At 42.7% G+C, this 22,235-nt stretch overlaps 1 protein-coding gene across 1 annotated transcript; it reads left to right on the forward strand.

Moving 5' to 3' along the window:
* Positions 1-383: 383 nt before the first annotated feature.
* Positions 384-20,278, forward strand: usp8 (ubiquitin specific peptidase 8). Its single transcript, XM_056477875.1, has 19 exons — positions 384-544; positions 3,395-3,562; positions 4,004-4,148; positions 5,195-5,280; positions 5,394-5,532; positions 5,645-5,687; positions 6,365-6,521; positions 6,850-7,012; positions 7,516-7,657; positions 11,879-12,186; positions 12,846-13,274; positions 14,191-14,265; positions 14,344-14,624; positions 14,872-15,093; positions 15,236-15,446; positions 16,086-16,322; positions 16,466-16,608; positions 16,692-16,824; positions 19,223-20,278. Exons 2-19 carry the CDS (start codon positions 3,459-3,461, stop codon positions 19,379-19,381), a joined length of 3,177 nt encoding a protein of 1,058 aa, XP_056333850.1. The 5' UTR covers positions 384-544; positions 3,395-3,458; the 3' UTR covers positions 19,382-20,278.
* Positions 20,279-22,235: the final 1,957 nt, after the last annotated feature.

Raw genomic sequence — 22,235 nt, forward strand, 5'->3', positions numbered from 1 at the left:
ACACACACACACACACACACACACACACACACACACACGACGGTGAAGGGAACAGGTTTAAACAGCCGATAAACATCAGAAGTGTGTGTCTGGTCAGTCTGGTGTGTGTGTGTATTTCATAGCAGGTTGTGTAAGAGTGAACACACAGGAGTGATAATAGAAATAAATGAGAGCTAAAATAATAAAACCAGCGAGAAGATAATAAAATAACATTTATAAGAGATGACGAGTCAAATATAGATGTAAATAATAACAAACTATTAAAAAGAGAACAAGTTTAAGGCTTTAAAATAGTTTCCGCTTGTGTGTGTGTGTGTGTGTGTGTGTGTGTGATGGTAAACACTCAAAGTGAAACGCTGATGTTTGTGCGCGTTTAAATAAAGCTTCCGCTCTTTGAATGCAGTCACTTCCGCGTTTGATCGAGCAGTTTCAGCCTGTTTACTGTCATTATCCTGAATAAACTTCACTTTTCCGCGCACAGCTGCGGTTCTCGGCGGATTTCGGCGTGTTCGCGGGGTCGGCGGTGTTTGGTGGTGTATGTGAGGTGAGTTGGAGCGCTGGGCTGAGGTCAGACGATGATAAATAAGCAGAAATGCTGCATTATTGAGTGTGTTTGTGAATCTGATCTGTCATCAGTCTCGTGACCCTCCGGCAGGTCTGAGATCAGCTCTGATTGTTATTGTTCTCCTCTCCTGGTTTCGCCATTATTCTGTCAGACATTAACAGTAGCAGTGGTGTTGACAGATCTGAGATATTAACATAAACATCGCGATATTATTATAATAACACGACGATTTAAAGAGCTATCAGGGAAGAATTGATCATCATACACTGATCGATTTCATCCCTAGAGGCTGTCATCTGCGTCAAATAGAACTGATTACATCAAATTACATTTATATATACACATAAATACAGCTGAAGTCAGAATTATTAGCCCCCCTTTGAATTTTTAATTAATATTCACCAGATGATGTTGAACAGATTCAGGAAATGTTCACAGTATTTCCTCTAATATTTGTTCTTCTGGAGAAAGTCTTATTTGTTTTATTTCAGCTAGAATTAAAGCAGTTTTTAATAGTTTTAAAGCCATTTTAAGGTCAATATTATTAGCCCCCTTCAGCAATATTAGTGTTGGATTGTCTCCAGAATAAACCACTGTTATACAATGACTTGCCTAATTACCCTAACTTTACCCTAATTACCCTAACTTTACCCTAAATACCCTAACTTTACCCTAATTACCCTAGTGAAGCCTTTAAATGTGAATGTTAAACAGAAACTGAGGAAAAAAATAAACGGGGGGGGGGGGGGGGGGTGAATATGAAATGAAATATATATATATATATTTATATATATGAGCAATTCCATGCAAATGTCTATCTTACCAAGTTTTCACCAAAATAGAGAAACCGTTTCTACATTTTTTTGTGTAAGCAAGTGTTTTACAGTGCTTCTAAAATGTCTGTCAGTGTTTTCAAATTATTATAGTTGATTTACCAAAGTCACACAAGTGGCAATTTCACATCGGTCGCATCCATAATGCAAAAGTGTCTCATCCATAACAAAGCTTTTTCCTCATGATTGCAAAAATGTCAAGTAAAATAAAATCAATACATCCTTAACGCATGTTTATTTTCTCATTTAAAATATTAAATATGTTTACAGATTGATGTTTTTCTGATCCCATAACTCTGTGGTTAGTAGTTTTGGAAGTTTTGTTGCTTCAATATAATGTTAACGTATACCTTCTATGTGAATGTATGTTTTGAGTTTTTACTGCAGATGTCACATCTATAACGCTGTGTGTATATATGTAATGTATGTGTGTATATACACTAGACATGGGCCAGTATAAGATTCTGACGGTATGATAACCTTGGATAAATATAAGATATGCTCTTTTAAAATGTCTGTGTAAAAAAACTAAATCTTTTTCCCCTTTGAACACAATATATTTTATTTTGAAGCCGTGAACATGTCAGGCTGAATAATAACAAATCACTGACTTCTGCTGTTCACATTAGGCTCCAAAACACAGATTTCATTACTAATTATTTAATTACAAATGGCATCTTGGATCTCTTTTTTGCTGGAGATTCTGTTGTCCTAAAACTTAAACAGGGTTTCTTGAGGGTTTTAAAATCTCTTAAAGCTCTAAAACTAAATTAAGCCTTTAAAAAAGTCTTAAATTTACTGAAATATTGTGTTGTAGGCAGGGCCGGATTAACCAATGGGCATTATGGGCACAGGCCCAGGGGCCCGTGCGCACTTGTGGCCCCTTCGAGGGTGGAAAAAAATGCCGATTTCAGAGTGTCTATTTACACCATCTAGCTGTGGCCTGCAGCGAGGACATCTTGGTAATCTCAGCTGAAATGAAAAGAGGGTGTGGCATACAGTAGCTCCTCCCCTTTTTAAAGATCAGCCAATAGCGTTGTTTTTCTCACAGCCCTGCTAGTGAGAGTGGTTGAGCTCAAGCACATCAAATGAAAAGCCAATGAGAAGAAGGGGGCGGGGCGTGTCAGACACTAAAGAGATTTATAAAAAGGGGAGGAGCTACTGTATGCCCCACCCTCTTTTCATTTTTCAGCTGAGATTACCAAGATGTCCTCGCTGCAGCCCACAGCTAGATGGTGTGAATAGACACTCCGAAATCGCCATTTTTTTGATGTAGAACGTCAGAGTATTATTCATACGAATTCAGACGCAGCCTAGATGTTTATATCAGGATTATATCTCCTACATGTGAGTTTGATCAGTTTTGGAGACTCTAGATTAGAGATATCCTCAACACTACTGATACTGACATCTATAATGCTTCATATTAATTTCACAGGTCCTATAATGAGTCTCACTCAAGAGTTGACGGGCCTTAAAATGAAAAGCTTTGGATAAGGGCTGTGTAATACCGGGAAAATATGAGATATGCGATATTGTTGAGTGTTGTGTTGATGACATGTCTATTTAAACATATGTGTGTTATGATCATACCAAATCAAGCCTGGGCATAACCATCAACAGATTCAGAGACAGCAGACGGCTGCTTCTCACTCAGGGCTGCTGTTTATGCTAATGAGATGGAGAGATGGACACTAGTGGGCGGGGCTTTCCCCCTCTGATGACACGTACAAAGGGAGAATGTCAATCAAAGTCTGATTAGAATAAACATAATTAATGTATGTTGATCATTAGAGGCTGGAGATATTCACAAACTGCTGACACACACACACACACACACACACACACTACTGAGGTTAAACCCCCTTATAAGAGTGATTTCTGCATAATAGGAGCCCTTTAAGTTTGACTTGATGAAACGTGCAGGAGTCCTGATGTTGCGCAGCTGTAATTCAGATTATTGTTGTGATTATCTGTTTGTGTGTTTCCTCCTCAGTGGGTGTGTGTGTGAGAGTGTGTGTGACCTGAGGCTCGGTGTCCAGCAGGAATATGAGCTGAAGATGCCGTCCGTGTCCAGCGGAGTGAAGGATCTCTATCTGTCCACGTCACTCGGAGATCTGAACAAAAAGGCAGAAATCAAGCCGGACAAGAGCAGCACCAGACAGTGAGTGGAAACCAGCAGCTCCTGTGTCAAACGGCACTGTAGGCACACGCACGCACACGCACACGCACACACACACACACACACACTTGTCTCTTGTTTTCAGAAATGAATTGACATTTTGGTGACGTTCACTTCATAACCCTTTACATCAGCGACTAAATAAATAGTTATTAGCATGATTTAAAATGGTAAATAATAGTAAAATCTTGAATTATTAAAAAGGATAGATAATAATAATAATAATGACAGGCTGTATATGATATTAGCTGAAAAATATCCAGTAAGTGTTCTGTATAATAATGTACCAGCGCTGTACAGTGTGTGCTGACGGATGATGACCTGTAAGGTGTTATCGCTCTACAAGTGACGAGATTTGATCAAATATTGTTATTGATTAATAACAGCAGACCTCAGATCAGTGATGGTGTGTGTGTGTGTCAGTTATGTCCAGAGCGCGTGTAAGATCTTCAAGGCGGCGGAGGAGTGTCGTCTGGACCGCGATGAGGAGAAGGCGTATGTGCTGTACATGAAGTATCTGAGCGTCTATGACCTGATCAAGAAGAGGCCAGACTTCAAGCAGCAGCAGGTACAGATGCATGACACTGGCTGGAGATATATATATATCAGGGCTCAGCCCTCACAGATCTCTTTTACAGTAATATTCTCTCTAGGATGCTTTACAGTGATATATTTGTGCATATACACTCTCCGGCCACTTTATTAGGCGGTATCGGGTTGGACCCCCTTTTGCCTTCAGAACAGCTTTAATCCTTCATGTCAGAGACTCAACAAGCTACTGGAAATATTCCTCAGAGATTTTGCTCCATATTGACATGATAGCATCACACAGTTGCTGCAGATTTGTCGGCTGCACATCCATGATGCCAATCTCCCGTTCCACCACATCCCAAAGGTGCTCTACTGGATTGAGCTCTGGTGACTGTGGAGGCCATTTGAGTACAGTGAACTCATTGTCATGTTCAAGAAACCAGTCTGAGATGATTGGAGCTTTATGACATGGTGCGTTATCCTGCTGGAAGTAGCCATCAGAAGATGGAGACACTGTGCTCATAAAGGGATGGACATGGTCAGAACAATACTCAGGTAGGCTGTGGCGTTGACACCATGCTCAATTAGTACTAATGGACCCAAAGAAAATCTCCCCCACACCATTACACCACCACCAGCAGCCTGAACCGCTGATACAAGGCAGGATGGAGCCATGCTTTCATGTTGTTGAGGCCAAATTGTGAGCCGAGCATCCGAATGTGTCAGCAGAAATGGAGACTCATCAGACCAGGCAACGTTTCTCCAATCTTCTATTGTCCAGTTTTGGTGAGGCTGATGTCTACATGCCTAAATGCATTGAGCTGCTGCCATGTGATTGGCTGATTAGACATTTGCATTAACGAGCAGTTGGACAGGTGTACCTAATAAAGTGGCCAGCAAGTGTACAACTAATCTAACAAACTGAGGATCACTGTATATGTACATATGTTGGGGGAAAAAGTAAACAAAATTTTAATAAACAGAAAAAATAAATATAAAACACACACACTCATTCATTTCTTATATGAATATAAATATATATATATAAATATACCTATCATATAACCGTCTGACTGTTTTTAGGAGTTTTTCCTGTCTATGCTCGGCCCGACCAGCTTTAAAAAGGCCATCGAGGAGGCAGAGAAACTCTCAGAGAGTCTGAAGCTGCGGTCAGTGTTACACACACACACACACACACACACACACACACACACACACACACACTCTCTCTCTCTCTTTCTCTCTCAGTTGTGTGTCCCATCACTGTGTTCTGCTCTCTCAGGTATGAGGAGGTGGAGGTGCGGAAGAAGCTGGAGGAGAAAGAGAGAAAAGAGGAAAAGAGTCGGAGAGAAGAGCGAACGGAGAAGAAGGAAGGACACGCGTCACCTCAGACTAACACTGAGAGGAAGGACAGTAAGAAGGTGCTGTGATTATTATTCTGAACATTCCTTTATTGAAGCCTCTGGAGTGTAAAGGTGCATCAGCAGGTGCGTGGTGTAGTGAATCATTAACTGTGTGTGTGTGTTCTGACAGGTCAAAGAGGAGCCCAATAACAGCAAGAGTGTGTGTGATAAAGGTACTGTGTGTGTGTGTGTGTGTGTGTGTGTGTGTGTGTGTGTGTGTGTGTACAGGGTTCCCACTCTTTCATGATCAGCAGACTCAAAGTCTTTCAGGCAGTTTTTGATGTTAAATGAAGCACTTCTGTAATTGACACTCCAGCATCTGCTGCACCGTCACTCTGCTTACTGCACCTACACTTCACTTATATTTACATTCAGATCTCAGAGTAATGAGCAGGGTTTCGATGTGTCATGTTCAATAAATGTAGAAATGAAACTAAAATGGCTGCAGAACTGTAATGAGAGTTCTTGGATTCAGTACTGCTGATATTCAAGGGCAGTTTCTGAAACATTGATCAAATCTGCATCAACTGGCGAAGTTGCTGGACAATAATTCAGTTTAAGATTTAGAAATGAAGATCTGTTTTGGTGTTTAACTAAAATAACTCCATAAACTCATTTCATCACTCATTAATCCGAGCCCTTTAAGGAGCTGTGTTTGTTTTTAAGCACTTTCCAGACCCTAAATCCATACGTCTGACATTCCAGTACTTTCAAGAGGTGTGGGAAGCCTGTGTGTGTGTGTGTGTGTGTGTGTGCATATATGTCTATGACTATATGTGTGTGTGTCTATATGGTTGTGGCTTTATGTATACAGTACGTCTGTGTGTGTTTACGTGTGTGTCTCCTGCAGGCAGCATCAGTGCTGAGGCTCTGTTCCGGCTGATGAAGGACTCCAGCATCAGTGTGTTGGTGATGGACGCTCGGCCCGCGCTGGACTTCCAGGAGTCTCAGATCAGCGTCCCGTCGCAGACCTGCATCAGCGTTCCAGAGGAGGCCATCAGCCCGGGGTCAGCCTCGCTTCTGCACACACACACACACACTCACAAACACACACATTAATAATAACATTATTTCTCTTCGCCGTTGTCAGGTTATTTAGCTTATTTTAAGGAAAACACACTTCATTTTGACTTATTATTTCTGAAGACAAGACTATATTTATGGTCTGTCTAGAAAATGCTTCTTGATTTCAGAGTTTGTAAATATTTGGACGAGAAACAAGACAGAAACTCGCATTAAATAACTTTGGTAGAATCAGAATCAGTTTTTGAGAGTGAGCGAGGTGTTATTGTGAGCTGTAGATGAGTGTGTGTGTGTGTGTGTGTGTGTGTTCAGGGTGACGGTGAATCAGATGGAGCTGAAGCTGCCTGCGGTGTCTCTGAGTGAGTGGAAGCGGCGTGGGTTTGTGGATTATGTGGTTCTGCTGGACTGGTTCAGCTCTGTCTCTGACCTCAGACTGGGCTCCACTCTCCAGAGTCTGAAGGACGCCCTCTATAAGGTGCTCTATACCCTTTAAGACTCCTTCCACACATTTTAGACCTCATCGCCTCTTTAGGACTCAGCCGGTAACACTGGCAGCCTTTTAACTCACAGTATAATTACTAAACACTGATTGTAAGACAGCACAAGTAGAGAGTCTCAGCTTGTGGAAACTGCAGTAGAACTCAGTAGGGTGGAGATGAAGAACACAGGGGTTATTTACCTGACTACCCCTAGACCAGTGGCTTGGTTACTGCAGTAAACTAAACAGCATGACGTCCAATATAGCAGCACTTTTATCCATTTACTAAACGACAGCCTCCTGATACTCACCGATTACACTCAGGCCAACTACAGCATAATCACTGATCAAACAAAATCAATACCTTTGTAGCATTTAGGACATTAAAGCCTTCCTCTAAATTAATTGATCAACTTCCAATACTTTAAGACTCTGCACACCCCCTGGTACTGTAATGTGTGTGTGTGTGTGTGTTTGTGTGTGTGTGTGTGTGTGTGCAGTGGGACAGCAGCACTATCCTGCGCAGTGAGCCGCTGGTGTTGGACGGAGGATACGAGAGCTGGCTGCTGTTTTACCCCATGTACACCAGTAACGCTAAAGTGAAACCCCCCCGACAGCAGACGCCCAGCACACTGCCACAGCGTGAGTGGATCTCACACACACACACTCACAGACAGATCAAACAAACACAGAAATCACAGACACACACACACCTCTTCTGAGACACTTCTGTTCACATTTTCACACTGATAACAGAGCTAGTGCTGTTTCATACGTACATCATTAGATGTTGCCTACCCTGTTGTTGTCTGTTGGAAGGAATGCGTCAATAGAGCCGCCATTTTAGTACAGGGTAGCGCTCCTTTGAAATGAATGTGGGACCAAGGTGACTGTGGCCGTCCAGAGCCAGAGATACACACACATATACACATATATCTATGATCAGGAGTTTCCCCGCTGGTCAGTATGCTAATATTTATTTAATTATGAAAATTATAACTGTACATCACTTTTCTACATGGATGGATGAGTGAGCGCACGGGCATTACTGATCAACAGTGTGTGTTTGTGTGTATGGAAATGTACTGTCCTCACTCCCTGTTAAATGTGGTCTAATCCGTGTCTAACCCCCCTCTCCTGCTTTCACTTCTCATTCTAACAGAGGGATCGATTCGTTTGTGAATGAATCTCCGTTATGTGAATTATCGATATTCCTGCGCCTCAGTGTGCAGATCCAGCTTTCTGATCTAAATGCTGTATACCATATACCGTACACACATTGAGGCGCAGCACTGTTGTGTTTTCAGGCACTCTTATAAGTTACTTCAAAAGCTAGCAGCTACGTCACTGAGCCGATAATAGCAGTTTCTGGCAGCACAGCAGCAGCTAGTCATATTTACATTTACATTGTTTGCTGATTCTATTCAACAAAACTAGCATAACCCGAGTGTTTAGTGTTAGTTGGTGCTTCTTCGCCTTATGGTCAGTGCAGTAGAGACTGTATTATCATCAATAACGTGACTTATTGAGCACAAAAGCTCAGAACATACAAAACATAAAAAACGAAATCTGTCGGCGCCAATAGCCTAGTGGTTAGTGCGTCGACACATAGCACCCAGGTGCTCGCGGCGACCCGAGTTCGATTCCCGGCTATAGACTGATTTCACGCGGCTGCCATTTTTAAAAGCGAAATCGAGGCTGCGGTGGGAAGAAACCCGGAAGTATCGTTGAGAGTTACATTAGAACGTTGTGTACTTGGCTGTATATCTTATCAGCGAAGAGAAAGAGACACAAATTTATCATTTCACTGCCTTCTGAGTGACCCGAAGGTCCGTTCTGAATGAATGGTGAAAATAAAAAGGGATATCAGAGCTCATTTTCAGCTAAGTTAAGGGAAACGGCACTAGTTAGCTAACGTTTTCTTTCCCAAACACACGTTTTAGATGCCATTTATCAAACTCAAGTTAATGAACTGATTCTTTCACTATATTAGACTGGTCACGATACTGAATTAAAAGAAAGTTTGTCAATTTCCCGCTAACATTTAAAGCACTGTTGATGACGTTCTTAAACAGCGCTGATTGGCCATTGTGTTCACGTGCTCAACAGATATGCTTGTGATTGGCCGAGAAGGTCATCAGTTCACCCTCCGCTGTTTACTGAGCACAAACACAGCCGAGCGATCTGCTTGATGACTCTACTGATCCTTATGGCTGTTTCGCGCTTGCGCTCCAGTCTCCGTGTATCTGTGTTTGCACTGGGTGAAGAGCGGTAAACTGAGTGCAAACACAAGATACATGGAGACTGGATCGCGAAGCAGCCGTGAAGATCAGTCGAGTCATCCGCGCTCAGCGGCGCTTCAATTTTAACTTAGCGGGAATTAGACTGTTTTAAAACTTCAGTACCGGGACAACACGAGGGTGTGCTACAGAGGACTGCAGTGTTTATCGCTCACCAAGTTACATAGGCTGAAGCAGGGAAGCGTCCCCTCTGTTTACCTGCTGCCATGAACTGAAGCCTAGGAGGACACTTGAGCATATTACTCTTACAGAGATTGTGATGTTGTTTGATGCTAAATTGCTTTTAATTGTTTAAATTAAACGTACTGACTGATATTAAAGTGATGTTTACACCATATCTGTATTTTGAAATCTCGGCAACAGCTGGAGGTTTGTAGTCCACAGCATGTCACTGCAATGTTTACAGTGCTGGTCCTATACTTCTGTGTTTCTTCCCACCACAGCCTCGCTTTGGTTCTTTAAAATGGCGGCCGCGTGAAATAAGCGTATTCCCTTTGCAGATCCTCTTACCCAACTCTGCTCCCCACACTTTCCTGTCTGTAAATCTCCACTGTCCTATCAATAAAGGTGAAAACTTTTAAAAAAATAATTATATATGAAAAAAAAAACTAAATCTGACCTATGAAGTGTTCTGCCTTTGTGCTTTGTTTGCTCATCACTACACCCGTACACAGCGCTAAACTCCAGCATCTTCACACTGGCTTTAGTCTTGACTAGTGCAGTTGAATGACATTAGTCCTGGGAGCCCTGCACCAATGTGGCAGCGGTATTGACGCATGCTCAGGGCCCGTATCTAGTGCGATATCTAGTGTGCATCTGTCGCTATGGTGATGCACAGGCATCTGTAGCTCCGCCCTCTTCTGAAAACAGCACAATCTCATTTGCATTTAAAGTGACAGTCACCAAAATGCCACAATTAGGATCAAAACCTGAAAGCTCAAACTCTCAGCTCAAACTCAAACACACACACGCTAGAGAATGTTCACAGTATGTCTGATAATGTATGTTTTAAATAGTTTTAAAATCATTTTAAGCTCAATATTATTAGCCCCTTGAAGCTATATATTTTTCGATAGTCTACAGAACAAACCATCATTATACAATAACTTGCCTAATTACCCTAACTTTACCCTAGTTAACCTAGTGAAGCCTTTAAATGTCACTTTAAGCTGAATACTAGTGTCTTGAAGAATATCTAGTCTAATATTATTTACTGTCATCATGACAAAGAGAAAATAAATCAGTTATTAGAAATGAGTTATTAACACTATTATGTGCAGAAATGTGTTGAGAAATCTGCTCTTCGTTAAACAGAAATGGGGGGAAAAAATAAACAGGGGGGCAAATAATTCTGACATCAACTGTCTATATACAGTATACATTATATATATTAGAGCTGCAGGATTCTGGCTAAAATGAGAATCGCGATTCTTTTGCATAAAATAAAGATCAGGATTTTCTCATGATTCTGTAGATGTAAAATAAAGCTTAATATGAGTCTGCAATTATTATGGTTTTGTTCTCAAACATATGATAAATCAACAATAATAATATGTGTAGGTCTACTGGTTTCTATAAATAATTCTATTCTACTTATGATAATTCTGATGTTGAATTATGTTTGAGATATAGGCCTCTGCTTGCAATCTGTCATTGACAACATTATTAGACCATTTAATTCACTGGTAAAATCAACATTATCTAGGCTAGAGTAGTTATTCTGACACTGTTAAACATTTATTTTCATGCACAACACTGTTCGCTATGAAAGAAAAACATATTTAATGCTTGTCGTGATCATAACTCTAAAATGCGACATGATTATTTAAATGATGTACGCGCTTTCGGTTTCATTTTCACTGCTAAGTGCTGTTCATACTTCACTCGCGGCTCTCAAACGATCACTCTGTGCCACAAACTGAAGATTATTTACAACTCTATTACCTGTTAATCACAGCCTATACAGGTTCTGTTCACTAAAGTAGACTCTTATAAATACAGTATGTGACTGTTTCAACACCATTTAGAGGTGTCCATGTAGCTGAGCAATGTGTGTGAAACAATGAAAAGACTCGAGCAGCCGCCTTTACTTCTCTCCTGAACATGAAAATATGATTGGCAGAATAGTAGACATGCTGGATTAAGATCGTGTATATATATTTATATATTGCTTTGCTGTGATCTTTATTGCGATAAGTTTCAGCAGATGATTTGAACAGCTCTGTCATTATTTTAGATGGACTGGGATCTGCATAAATTATAATAAATTACAAGCAAATAAATAAATAAATAAACAGAGATGTATGGTTTTCTGGAGAGTCTGAAATGTAAAATAAGAGGGTCAGCACTGAATACATCATAAAACATCATGAAAATTAATAGTGTCTTAATCGTTTACACTTATTAATCTAATCCTGCCATCTGACTATAGCAGATACACACACACACACACACACACACACACACACACTGCGAGATCAATGCTCAAACAGTATATTGTTCAGGCCTAATATGCAGTATATCAGTGTATGCTGAGGAGTGCAGTGTGTTTGTGTGTTTTTAGTGAACTTCACGTACCCGTCGCTGGAGGAGCCCAAACCTGTGAGTGTGTGTGAAGAGCCAGCATCAGCAGCACAGATGAATGGCAAAACCCTGGAGCCAGAGCCACCTGCAGATCCCACCACAAACACACACACACCACCACTGGTCCAACCCACAAACACACACACACCACCGCCGCTAGCCCAACCTACAAACACACACACACCACCGATCGCTCCATCCACAAACACACACACTCCACCGCTGGCTCCACCTGCTCACACTGAGGCTGCAGCGCCGCCCACCGCCTCGCCCAGACACACACCACAGGTGAGTCTCACCTGCACACACACTAGGGGTGGCACGGTTCACACAACTGCTGGTTCTGTTCATATCTCAGTTCTGTGGTCACGGTATTCAGTCAGATTCAGATTACATTCAAACAAATCTCTCATTCATCATTCACTTTCCTTCAGCTGAGTCCCTTTATTAATCAGGTCACCACAGCGGAATGAACCGCCAACTATTCCAGCATGTGTTTTACACAGCGGATGTCCTTCCAGCTGCAACTCAACACTGGGAAACACACACACTCATACACTACGGCCAGTTTAGTTGATCAATTCCCCTATAGCGCATGTGTTTGGACTGTGGGGGAAACCGGAGCACCCGGAGGAAACCCACACCAACACAGGGAGAACATGCAAACTCCACACAGAAACACACACTGATCCAGCCGGAACTCGAACCAGTGACCTTCTTGCTGTGAGGCCACAGTGCTAACCACTGAGCCACCTTGACGCCCCTCTTATTAATTATAACACTTAAATATTATCACATGCTTTCATAAAGATGTAACTGTTATGCCAATAAAGCAAATTTGAGCGTGTGTGTGACGGAGAGAGAGAGAAAAAGAGAGAGAGAGGCGCACACACACACACACACACACACACACACACACCTGACCCTAACCTCTCCTCTGGATGCAGGTGGACCGCTCCAAGAAACCATCAGTTATTCCCCCGCCCAGCTCGAAGCTCATCAGTGACCCTGCAGTCAGCGAGGGCCCGGCGGCACCAGCAGCACACAATGGCCCCTCGGTGCCCGACCGCTCCGTCAAACCCACCACAGACCCATCCCGAGCCCTGAGTGCAGAGCAGCGGCGGGAGATCCAGAAAGACACGCTGGACCTGATGGAGAAGGCCAGGAGAGAGCAGGAGCAGCGCAGGAGAGCCCAGGAGCAGGAGAAGCTGGAGGACAAACAGCAGGACAGGAGGAAGCTGGAGCGGCAGACGGCTGAGGAGGAGGACCCGAAGGAGACCAGCCCTGAAGACAAGAGCCGCAAAACACAGAAGGACACGCCGGCGGACATCCCGATGAAGAGCATGTCTCTGGACTCACCCGCACCGTTCAACGCTGTGAGTGAACACACACACACACACACACACACACACACACACTTTAATTTCAGCTCATCACAATAACAGGTATAGCAGCGTTCAGCTCTAACATGCACACAGGCGTGAGACAGACGCAGGACACAACAATAAGGGCACAAACCAACGCAGCAGAGGGGTTTTTAGGAATGCACCACATTAAAATAAAGAGGAAAATGGACTGAAATACGACCCCAAACTGGCTGTGAAAGAGGTCTGAAGCAGTTTAACAGTGGATGCGGAAAGCACTGCGCTATGAAACCCATTCATTTCAATGGCTTGTGCTGCCCAAAGGAGGTTTATTGCTCTCCAGACCAAAGCACAAGAGTAGAGTAAAAGTATTTGCATCCGCTGCACACCATCGACTAGCTTGTGTGTGTTAAAAAGTCAATAATCAGCTCATGTACATGTATACTATTCCTGAGCCGCACGCGCTCATCGTCTGCTCCAATAACACACGGCAGGCCATTTCTATGTAGTCTACTTGTTCCTGCTGCTTCAGTAGTGCGGTTACATGTTAAATGATGTCTTTAAACTTCACTTCTCAAAACTTTACTGTCAATAAGATGTGAATCTTTATTCAGTTTATAGAATTGTATTTAAGAAGGCTGACATTACTTCTATAGTATTAAAAGATCTTGTGGATGTCTGGTTTTTAGCCAGATGCATCCAGAATTTTCCATTTTGGTGCAACTCTTTAGTTGATCATCAACAAAAACAGCCATACAGTCTGAGTCTGTCCAAATCTACAGCTCATTCTCCATAATGTCTTCAGTAAATATAAATAAATAGCACTTATTGGTGAATGCAGCTGGGATGAGCTTATATCACTTTAAGCTGATATATATAGGGTGTAGAGTAACGTGTGTGTGTGTGTGTGTGTGTGTGTGTGTTTCAGAGGGAGCCGCTGACCCGAGCACACAGCGAGGAGATGGGCAGGACAGTCCCAGGGCTGCCGGACGGCTGGATGAAGGTAAGAGGTCAGAGGTCAGCCGCTGCTCTGTGCTGATGTTCAGAGTTGATTCTGACTCCCGTCTGCTCATCTGCGCAGTTTCTGGACACGGTGACGGGCACCTACAGGTATTACCACTCTCCCACCAACCGTGTGCACCTGTACCCGCCGGAGGTCAGCACTCCGCAGCCGCCAGCCAAACACACGCCGCCTGCGCAGCCGGCAGCAGACACGGAGACTGAGAAGCAGCGGCAGCGGGACCGAGAGCGGGAGCAGTCCAAACTCAAGCGCTCGTACTCCTCTCCAGACATCAGCCAGGAGCTCAGCGCAGAGACCAGACAGAGACCCGCTGCGGTGCCCAGCATCAACAGAGAGAACAAGTATAAACACACACACACACACACACACACACACACACACAATATTATAATAGCATGAGCTTCTGTAATGTACATTTAATAACAATAATAAATTAATTATATTTGCATAAATCATCACATTATCTATATGATCTGAAGATCACCTTATAAACAAACACAGCAGCCCTTAAAAGTGTGTGTGTGTGTGTGTGTGTGTGTGTGTGTGTGTGTGTGTGTGTGTGTGTGTGTGTGTGTGTGTGTGTCGCAGGCCTCTAGCTGCCAGCACATATGCGAAGGTGGAGATCACTCGTCCGTCCGCAGCAAAGATCCGCAACCTGAACCCAGTGTTTGGGGGCCAGGGGCCGCTGCTGACGGGCCTCCGCAACCTGGGGAACACCTGCTACATGAACTCTATCCTGCAGTGTCTGTGCAACACCGTGGCCATGGCGGAGTACTTCAACCGGAACTACTATCAGGACGACATTAACCGGTACCACATTCACCACAGCTGAACAAACACTCGCATCACTGTCAATCTGGAGGAGAGCGCCTCTGTGTGTGTGTGTGTGTGTGTGTGTGTGTGTGTGTGTGTGTGTGTGTGTGTAATGGTTTACCTTATGTGCTGGTTTCAGGGCGAATATCCTGGGTCATAAGGGCGAGGTGGCGGAGGAGTTCAGTGTGGTGATGAAGGCGCTGTGGTTGGGTCAGTATAAGATGATCAGCCCACTGGACTTTAAGGGCACCATCTGTAAGATCAACAGTCGCTTCTCCAGCTATGAGCACCAGGACTCTCAGGAGCTGCTGCTCTTCCTGATGGACGGCCTGCATGAGGATCTCAACAAGGTAGCGCACACACACACACACACACACACGGTCCTGCTATATGTTTGTTTACAGCCGAAATAATGCATCGCTTCATTTCTTGTTCTCTGCACTCTGATTCGTTGCTGAATAGCCAATCAGAATGCTCTGATGAATAAATCTGGCCAACTCGCTTCTCTGTAACCCAATTAGAGGAACACACCAAACACACTAGCCAGACCATCATCCATTTTCTTTCGGCTTAATCCCTTTATTCATCAGAGGTCACTACAGTGGAATGAACCGCCAACTATTCCAGCATCTGTTTTACACAGCGGATGCCCTTCCAGCTGCAACCCAACACTGGGTTAGGGTTAGGGTCAAACACACACTTTCATACTTATACACTACAGCCAATTTGGCCCACCCAATTCCCCTATAGCGCATGTGTTTGGACTGTGGGGGAAACTGGAGCACCTGGAGGAAACCCACACCAGCACGGGGAGAACATGCAAACTCCACACAGAAACACCAACTGACCCAGCTAAGACTCGAACCAGAAACCTTCTTGCTGTGAGGCGATCATGCTACCCACTGCGCCACCGTGACGCCCTGCCAGACCATCAGTCCAATGTAAACACACACTCACACACACACTCTTACTCTGCTTGTCTCCACCAGGCGGACAAGCGCAAGGGCTATAAGGAGGAGGAGATCGAGCATCTGGACGACGTGAGCGCAGCGGATCTGGCGTGGTCCAAACACAAGCAGCTGAACGAGTCCATCATCGTGGCTCTGTTTCAGGGCCAGTTCAAGTCCACGGTTCAGTGCATGAGCTGCCAGCACAAATCACGCACCTTCGAGACCTTCATGTACCTGACGCTGGAGATGACGGCCAGCAGCAAGTGCTCTCTGCAGGTCACACAGACCAATACAAGCACACACGCATGCTCTTTATCCCGCTTTCAAAAGTTGAACTAACTAAAATATTCTAGTTTGGTTAGATGATGATGTTCACTGTGTGTGTGTGTGTGTGTGTGTGTGTGTGTGTGTGTACACAGGACTGTCTGAAACTGTTTCATAAAGAAGAGCGTCTGACTGACGGTAACCGCTTCTACTGCCGCCACTGTAAGACCCACCGCGACGCCATCAAGAGGATGCAGATCTGGAAACTGCCGCCCATATTACTGGTGCACCTGAAGCGGTGAGTCTCTGCTCTCTCTGCTGCTTCAGTGTGTGAGAAAACATCATGTTCAATGTGTGTGTGTGTGTGTGTGTGTGTGTCAGGTTTAAATATGAGGGCCGCTGGAGGGAGAAGCTGCAGACGCTGGTGGATTTCCCTCTGGATAATCTGGACCTGTCGCAGTACGTCATCGGACCCAAACACAACCTGAAGAAGTACAACCTGTACGCCGTGTCTGTGAGTATCAGCAGCTCTGGATCCCACACAAATCTGACTGTGTTTAGGGAAGTTCAGTGGTGTTTTCTGTTCATTTCTCCGCTGAACGCTATAGAATACTCAAGACATGTCAGTCGTATAGTTATGAATAGGGAAAAGTGTAATGGTCAATATAACGACTGAAGCTCCGCTCGGCTACATAATTAATCACATTATGATCACGATAATGATATTTGTGGCCCACGATCAAATTAATATCGTCGTGATTTTACAGTATAAAAACCAACCTCTTATTTTAAAGACTGTACTGCGTCTCAAGCATGAGGTGACTGCGTCTAGATTACAAGTGTATTTTTCTAGGAATGTGATGTTGATCAGGTAGCCTTTACTCCTGTTCAATCCAAACATCCCAAGACAACACACCAAACTCATTAACCACCTTAAAAGCCATCACTAAGTGGCTGTCAATAGTGGATTAATGAGCTCAGGAGAATTCTGCTTTGCATTATTCTAGGCATTACTAACATCACTACACCAGACAACATTTGTTTGTTAACCAAATAAGGGCGACGCAGTGGCGCAGTAGGTAGTGCTATCGCCTCACAGCAAGAAGGTCACTGGTTCAAGCCTCGGCTGGGTCAGTTGGTGTTTCTGTGTGGAGTTTGCATGTTCTCCCTGCGTTCGCGTGGGTTTCCTCCGGGTGCTCCGGTTTCCCCCACAATCCAAACAATGCAGTACAGGTGAATTGGGTAGGCTAAATTGTGAGTGTGTATGGATGTTTCCCAGAGATGGGTTGCGGCTGGAATGGCGTCCGCTGCATAAAATATATGCTGGATAAGTTGGCGGTTCATTCCGCTGTGGCTAAGCCGAAAAGAAAATGAATGAATGAATATTAATCAAATATTCAGAGATTCAGCAGTTTTTTCCAGAGTTTGGCAGTCATGTTGACAGAGAACACTGTATTCAATTGTTCCAATGTACATAAGTGATTTTGGTCCTGTTCACGTGTTTTCATCAATCTGATGCAACTTTTATAATTTACAAGAAAAACAATTAATTGTTTCAGATCAGTTAAACACTTTATGAAAAGACTAGCCTATTTTATACATTATAATAGATTCATTTCCTGGATTAGACCTACATCTTACAGTTTTAAAATCCCTTTTTAAATAAAATGTAACAAATATTTTAGCACGTCGAAAGTAAATATATTACATGTGATTGCGTGAAAAAAAAAAAAAAAGCATCCAACACATGCTTCTCATCTCATGCCATATTTTCGAGGATGAATTTGCACCCATGAATGCTGCTCTGAATAGAACAAAATTAGTGAAAGCACATTAAAGACGATACACATAAAATAAAACAATCATAAAGGTGTATCTTATGGAAAAACACCAGCTTAAGGGCGCTGCTTTCGGTTTGAAAAGAATGATTTAAAAAAAAATTACAGAAGAATTTTGCAAAAGAAAAATATTAAACATAACGGGACTATTAAAAGAACATTCTACTTTTATTTATTTATTTATATATATATATATTCTTTCGACTCCAATACAAAAGCTGCCGTCTCTCCTGTGTGTCCCTCTGCTTATGAATAGGGAGGCAGCGCTGTTTAGTTTCACCTTAAAATATTTCACTAAAAACTAACATGTAACTGCTCAGCACACTCAAAGTTGAACTAAAATGCACACCACTTGTTGGATGCACCCGAGATGCACAATGAAGCTAACACGGCTAACACGATGCGTTCTTTTAAATCGATGTTTGTGAAGTATGTGAACCAACTGTAAATGCTTGGCCATGTTTGTCACAACAACCTGCTTTATAACATACTAGTTTATTACAATAATTAGCCTTATGTTTGGCACTGTTCTTCACACTTTTAAACACATCCTTCAGTCCATCTCTAAACAAATGTTTGGATTATTATTGAAGGTGCTCTTCAGCACAGAAGTTCCTGGCAGAGTAGCGAGTGAATAAAAATGGCGGGGGGGGACGAAAGTGAAGAAGGTTGGGTAGTTGCGGAAGAAAGTGAACAGCGGACGGCGGATGAGAAAGGCGGTTGGTAAAATGAGGTGTGGGATCTGGATCCTATGTGTTCCAGCATAAATTAAGCCCTAACTCTAGTCCATATGTCTCAAACTGGATCCCTGGAGGTCCGCAGCTCTACAGTTTTGCTCCAACCCTAATCAAACACAACTGATCAACTAATCGAGGTGTTCAATACTCTCAGTTACATGAATCAGCTATGTTTGATTAGGGTTGGAGCAAAACTGTAGAGCTGCGGCCCTCCAGGAATGCAGTTTGAGACCTGTGATCTAGTCTGATGATTCTCTGTGGGAGGGGGTCAGTGCAAATGTGTGTTTAGGGCAGTTTCTGCAGCTTCATTATGAGCGCTGTTTCTGATCCTCTGCAGAATCACTACGGTGGGATGGACGGTGGGCACTACACCGCCTACTGCAAGAACCCCATGAAGCAGCGCTGGTTCAAGTTTGACGATCATGAAGTCTCCGAGATCTCCTGCTCCACCGTGCGCTCGCCCGCAGCTTACATATTCTTCTACTCCTCTCTATGAAGGACCCCACCACTCATCACCATGGAGACCGGGTGATTGACACTTCAAATAGCCACTGTGGGCGGAGCTGAAGCCTGATTTGAGGACTGGGGAATGCCTCTCTCTCTCTCTCTCTCTCTCTCTCTCTCTCTCTCTCTGTGGGCGTGGCAGTGGTGTAGCCGGCAGGAATGGAACACAGATGTGTGCTCCTGCTTTCTCCACCTCATGGCTGGACTCTGTCCTGTAGACGGCCCTCTGTGAGATTAGACGTCTGCATACGCGCTCTATAACCCCAGCTCATTAGAGCCTTCATTTATTTATATGATGACCAAATATTGTCAGACGTGTGCTGCCAGAACTGACGAAACCAACACAGTCGATGAGAGAAACTCCACTGATGGACCGCTCTGTGCTTAATTAACACACACACACACTCGCGCACTACACCGCAGTGGAGATGTAGTTTTCCTGCAGCTTCGGCCCTGTCCTGTAGGCTAGTGTTCAAGGGTCCGCTAATCACAGCAGTGCAATAAACACTCATCAGAGTCAATGACACACACTAACGTCAGGGGATTAGCATTAGCAGTCTGTGTACTGATATGGGTCTGATTGATTGAGCTGATTTATATGGAGCTCTCATACACATACACTCTCTCTCTCTTTTACACACACACACTTTCTCACACACATACACTCTCACGCACACACAAGCGCTATCTCTCGCACACACACACTCTCACGCACACACAAGCGCTCTCTCTCTCTGTCAGTGTGTGTGTGGCATGATGTTGGGCATGAGCTTCTGATGGACTGATTCTGACTGATTCTCTCTCCTGGTTTCTCATCATATTAAGCTCATTCTTTATATCCCTGTATTAGCATATAAATCTTCTACATCAATAAATAAACAGACATTAACACTTGTGCTGTGAGTCTTCTGTCTGCATCAGGAACATGACTGTGCGTGTGTGTGTGTGTGTTTACCTGTTGTGTGAGCGGAGTGTGTGTTGGTCTGCTTCGTCTCTCAGTCTGACTCTGATAAACACAAAACACTGCTTTAGTTTTCTGCTGTCAGTCACACATACTTCACTTCAGCACTGATCTGGGTTCAGTTTTCTTTGTCTTCATTTTGTGAATGCTCATAGTAATAATGTGGCTTTACACTGAAAGGAGATCATTTAGGTATGCCATCTTATTTCTATTAGTTTGGCTGGAAAAAAAACAGTAAAAACTGCCCTGGTCATCAATATTATTATGTTTTCACTGACTCGTCTAATTCACCTAACCTGCCTGGCTACCCTAAACACGCCTTTCAATTGAAGTCTGATATCTGGCCAAATGACTAGTAAAATACTAGGAAATAATTAAAAATCAAAGTTCCTGTTTTTGCCTTTAATAAGGAAGCATCAGCCAGCGTGACTCTAAAAGAAATGAGCAATAAAAAATAAGTTTTCACCGAAATCCAGAAACCGTTTCTAGGTTTTTGTTGAAGGCTTGTATTTTACTTTACTGTAAAAATACTCATAAATGTCTCTGTCAGTGTTTTCAAACAATTATATTAGATTGACCAAAGTCACACAAGTGCCAAAGTCACATCGGTCACATCCATAACTAAGAGGTGTCTCATACACAATGGAGCTTTTTCCTCATGAATGCAAACAAGTTTTGTATTTCTACAGAGAGCCAACCCTTCTCCTTTTGATGATTGTGTTTTTGGGTTGTTCAGTTTAACTGACAGAATTTCTACACAGTGTGTTGTATATTGCAGACTTTCCATCACATCCATAACATGTTTATTTTCCTCATTTAAAATATTAAAAATGTTTACATGATGTTTTTCTGACCCCATAACTCTGTGGTTAGTAGGAAAATATGAACAGATGTTTTAATATAATGTTAACAGATAGTTTCTCTGTGAATTTATGCTTTGAGTTTTCCTGCAGATGTCACATCATAACGCTGGAACTGCTCAGATATAACAGGCTGTCACACACCTAAATGAAAACTATTAAAGACGTATTTTTTTCTTTTATTTTTATTAATACTTATATTTTAGTCATTAATAAAACACTGAGCAGGTTCATTAAGACCTGATCAGTCCTAACGAACTGGGTAGTAAATTGTAAGAACGCTTTAAACGGACCTTCCTCTGGATTCAGAGATTGTGGAACAACACTATTTATAGACATATGTACACATTTATATAACAAAATACTCCCATTACATTTCAGTTTGCATGTAATATAGCTATATATACACTCACTCACCTGTCCAACTGCGCATTAACGCAAATTTCTAATCAGCCAATCAGCTACTGAGATATTATTTGTGTCAACTCTGTTACAGACAACTTTGGTAATGTGTAAATAATAAAACATAGCAAGAAAAGGCTTATTTCTATTAGATAAACAGTTCTTACATTTCAGCACTGGGAATCAGGATGAGCTTTCACCTGTGTAGAGAGAGAAACACACAAGCTTAATCTCACACATACAGGTCTCTCAATTCTGTTACACTAAATGGAAACAGAAACATCATTCACAAGCGTATAACATTGTGAAATTTATAAGCATATATAACATATATTAAATAAATATTTTTATTGATGAAATGTGTGTATTTTCTCAAAGACATCACACACACCTTTCAGCGAAGGAGAATTACACCATTATCTGTATTTTGGTATAGTTTTCGGACATACACTAATTTAAAGCCAAAGTATGGTACGGTAACAAAATTGACACAAGATCAACAGACAAATATTGTTTGTTAGAAACAAAATACAGCTGAAGTCAGAATTATTACCCCCTTTAAAACTTTTTTTTCTGTTGTAAATATTTCCCAAATGATGTTGAACAGATTGAGGAAATGTTGA

Source organism: Danio aesculapii, chromosome 18, assembly GCF_903798145.1.
Source record: "Danio aesculapii chromosome 18, fDanAes4.1, whole genome shotgun sequence".
Taxonomy (NCBI): Eukaryota; Metazoa; Chordata; class Actinopteri; order Cypriniformes; family Danionidae; genus Danio; species Danio aesculapii.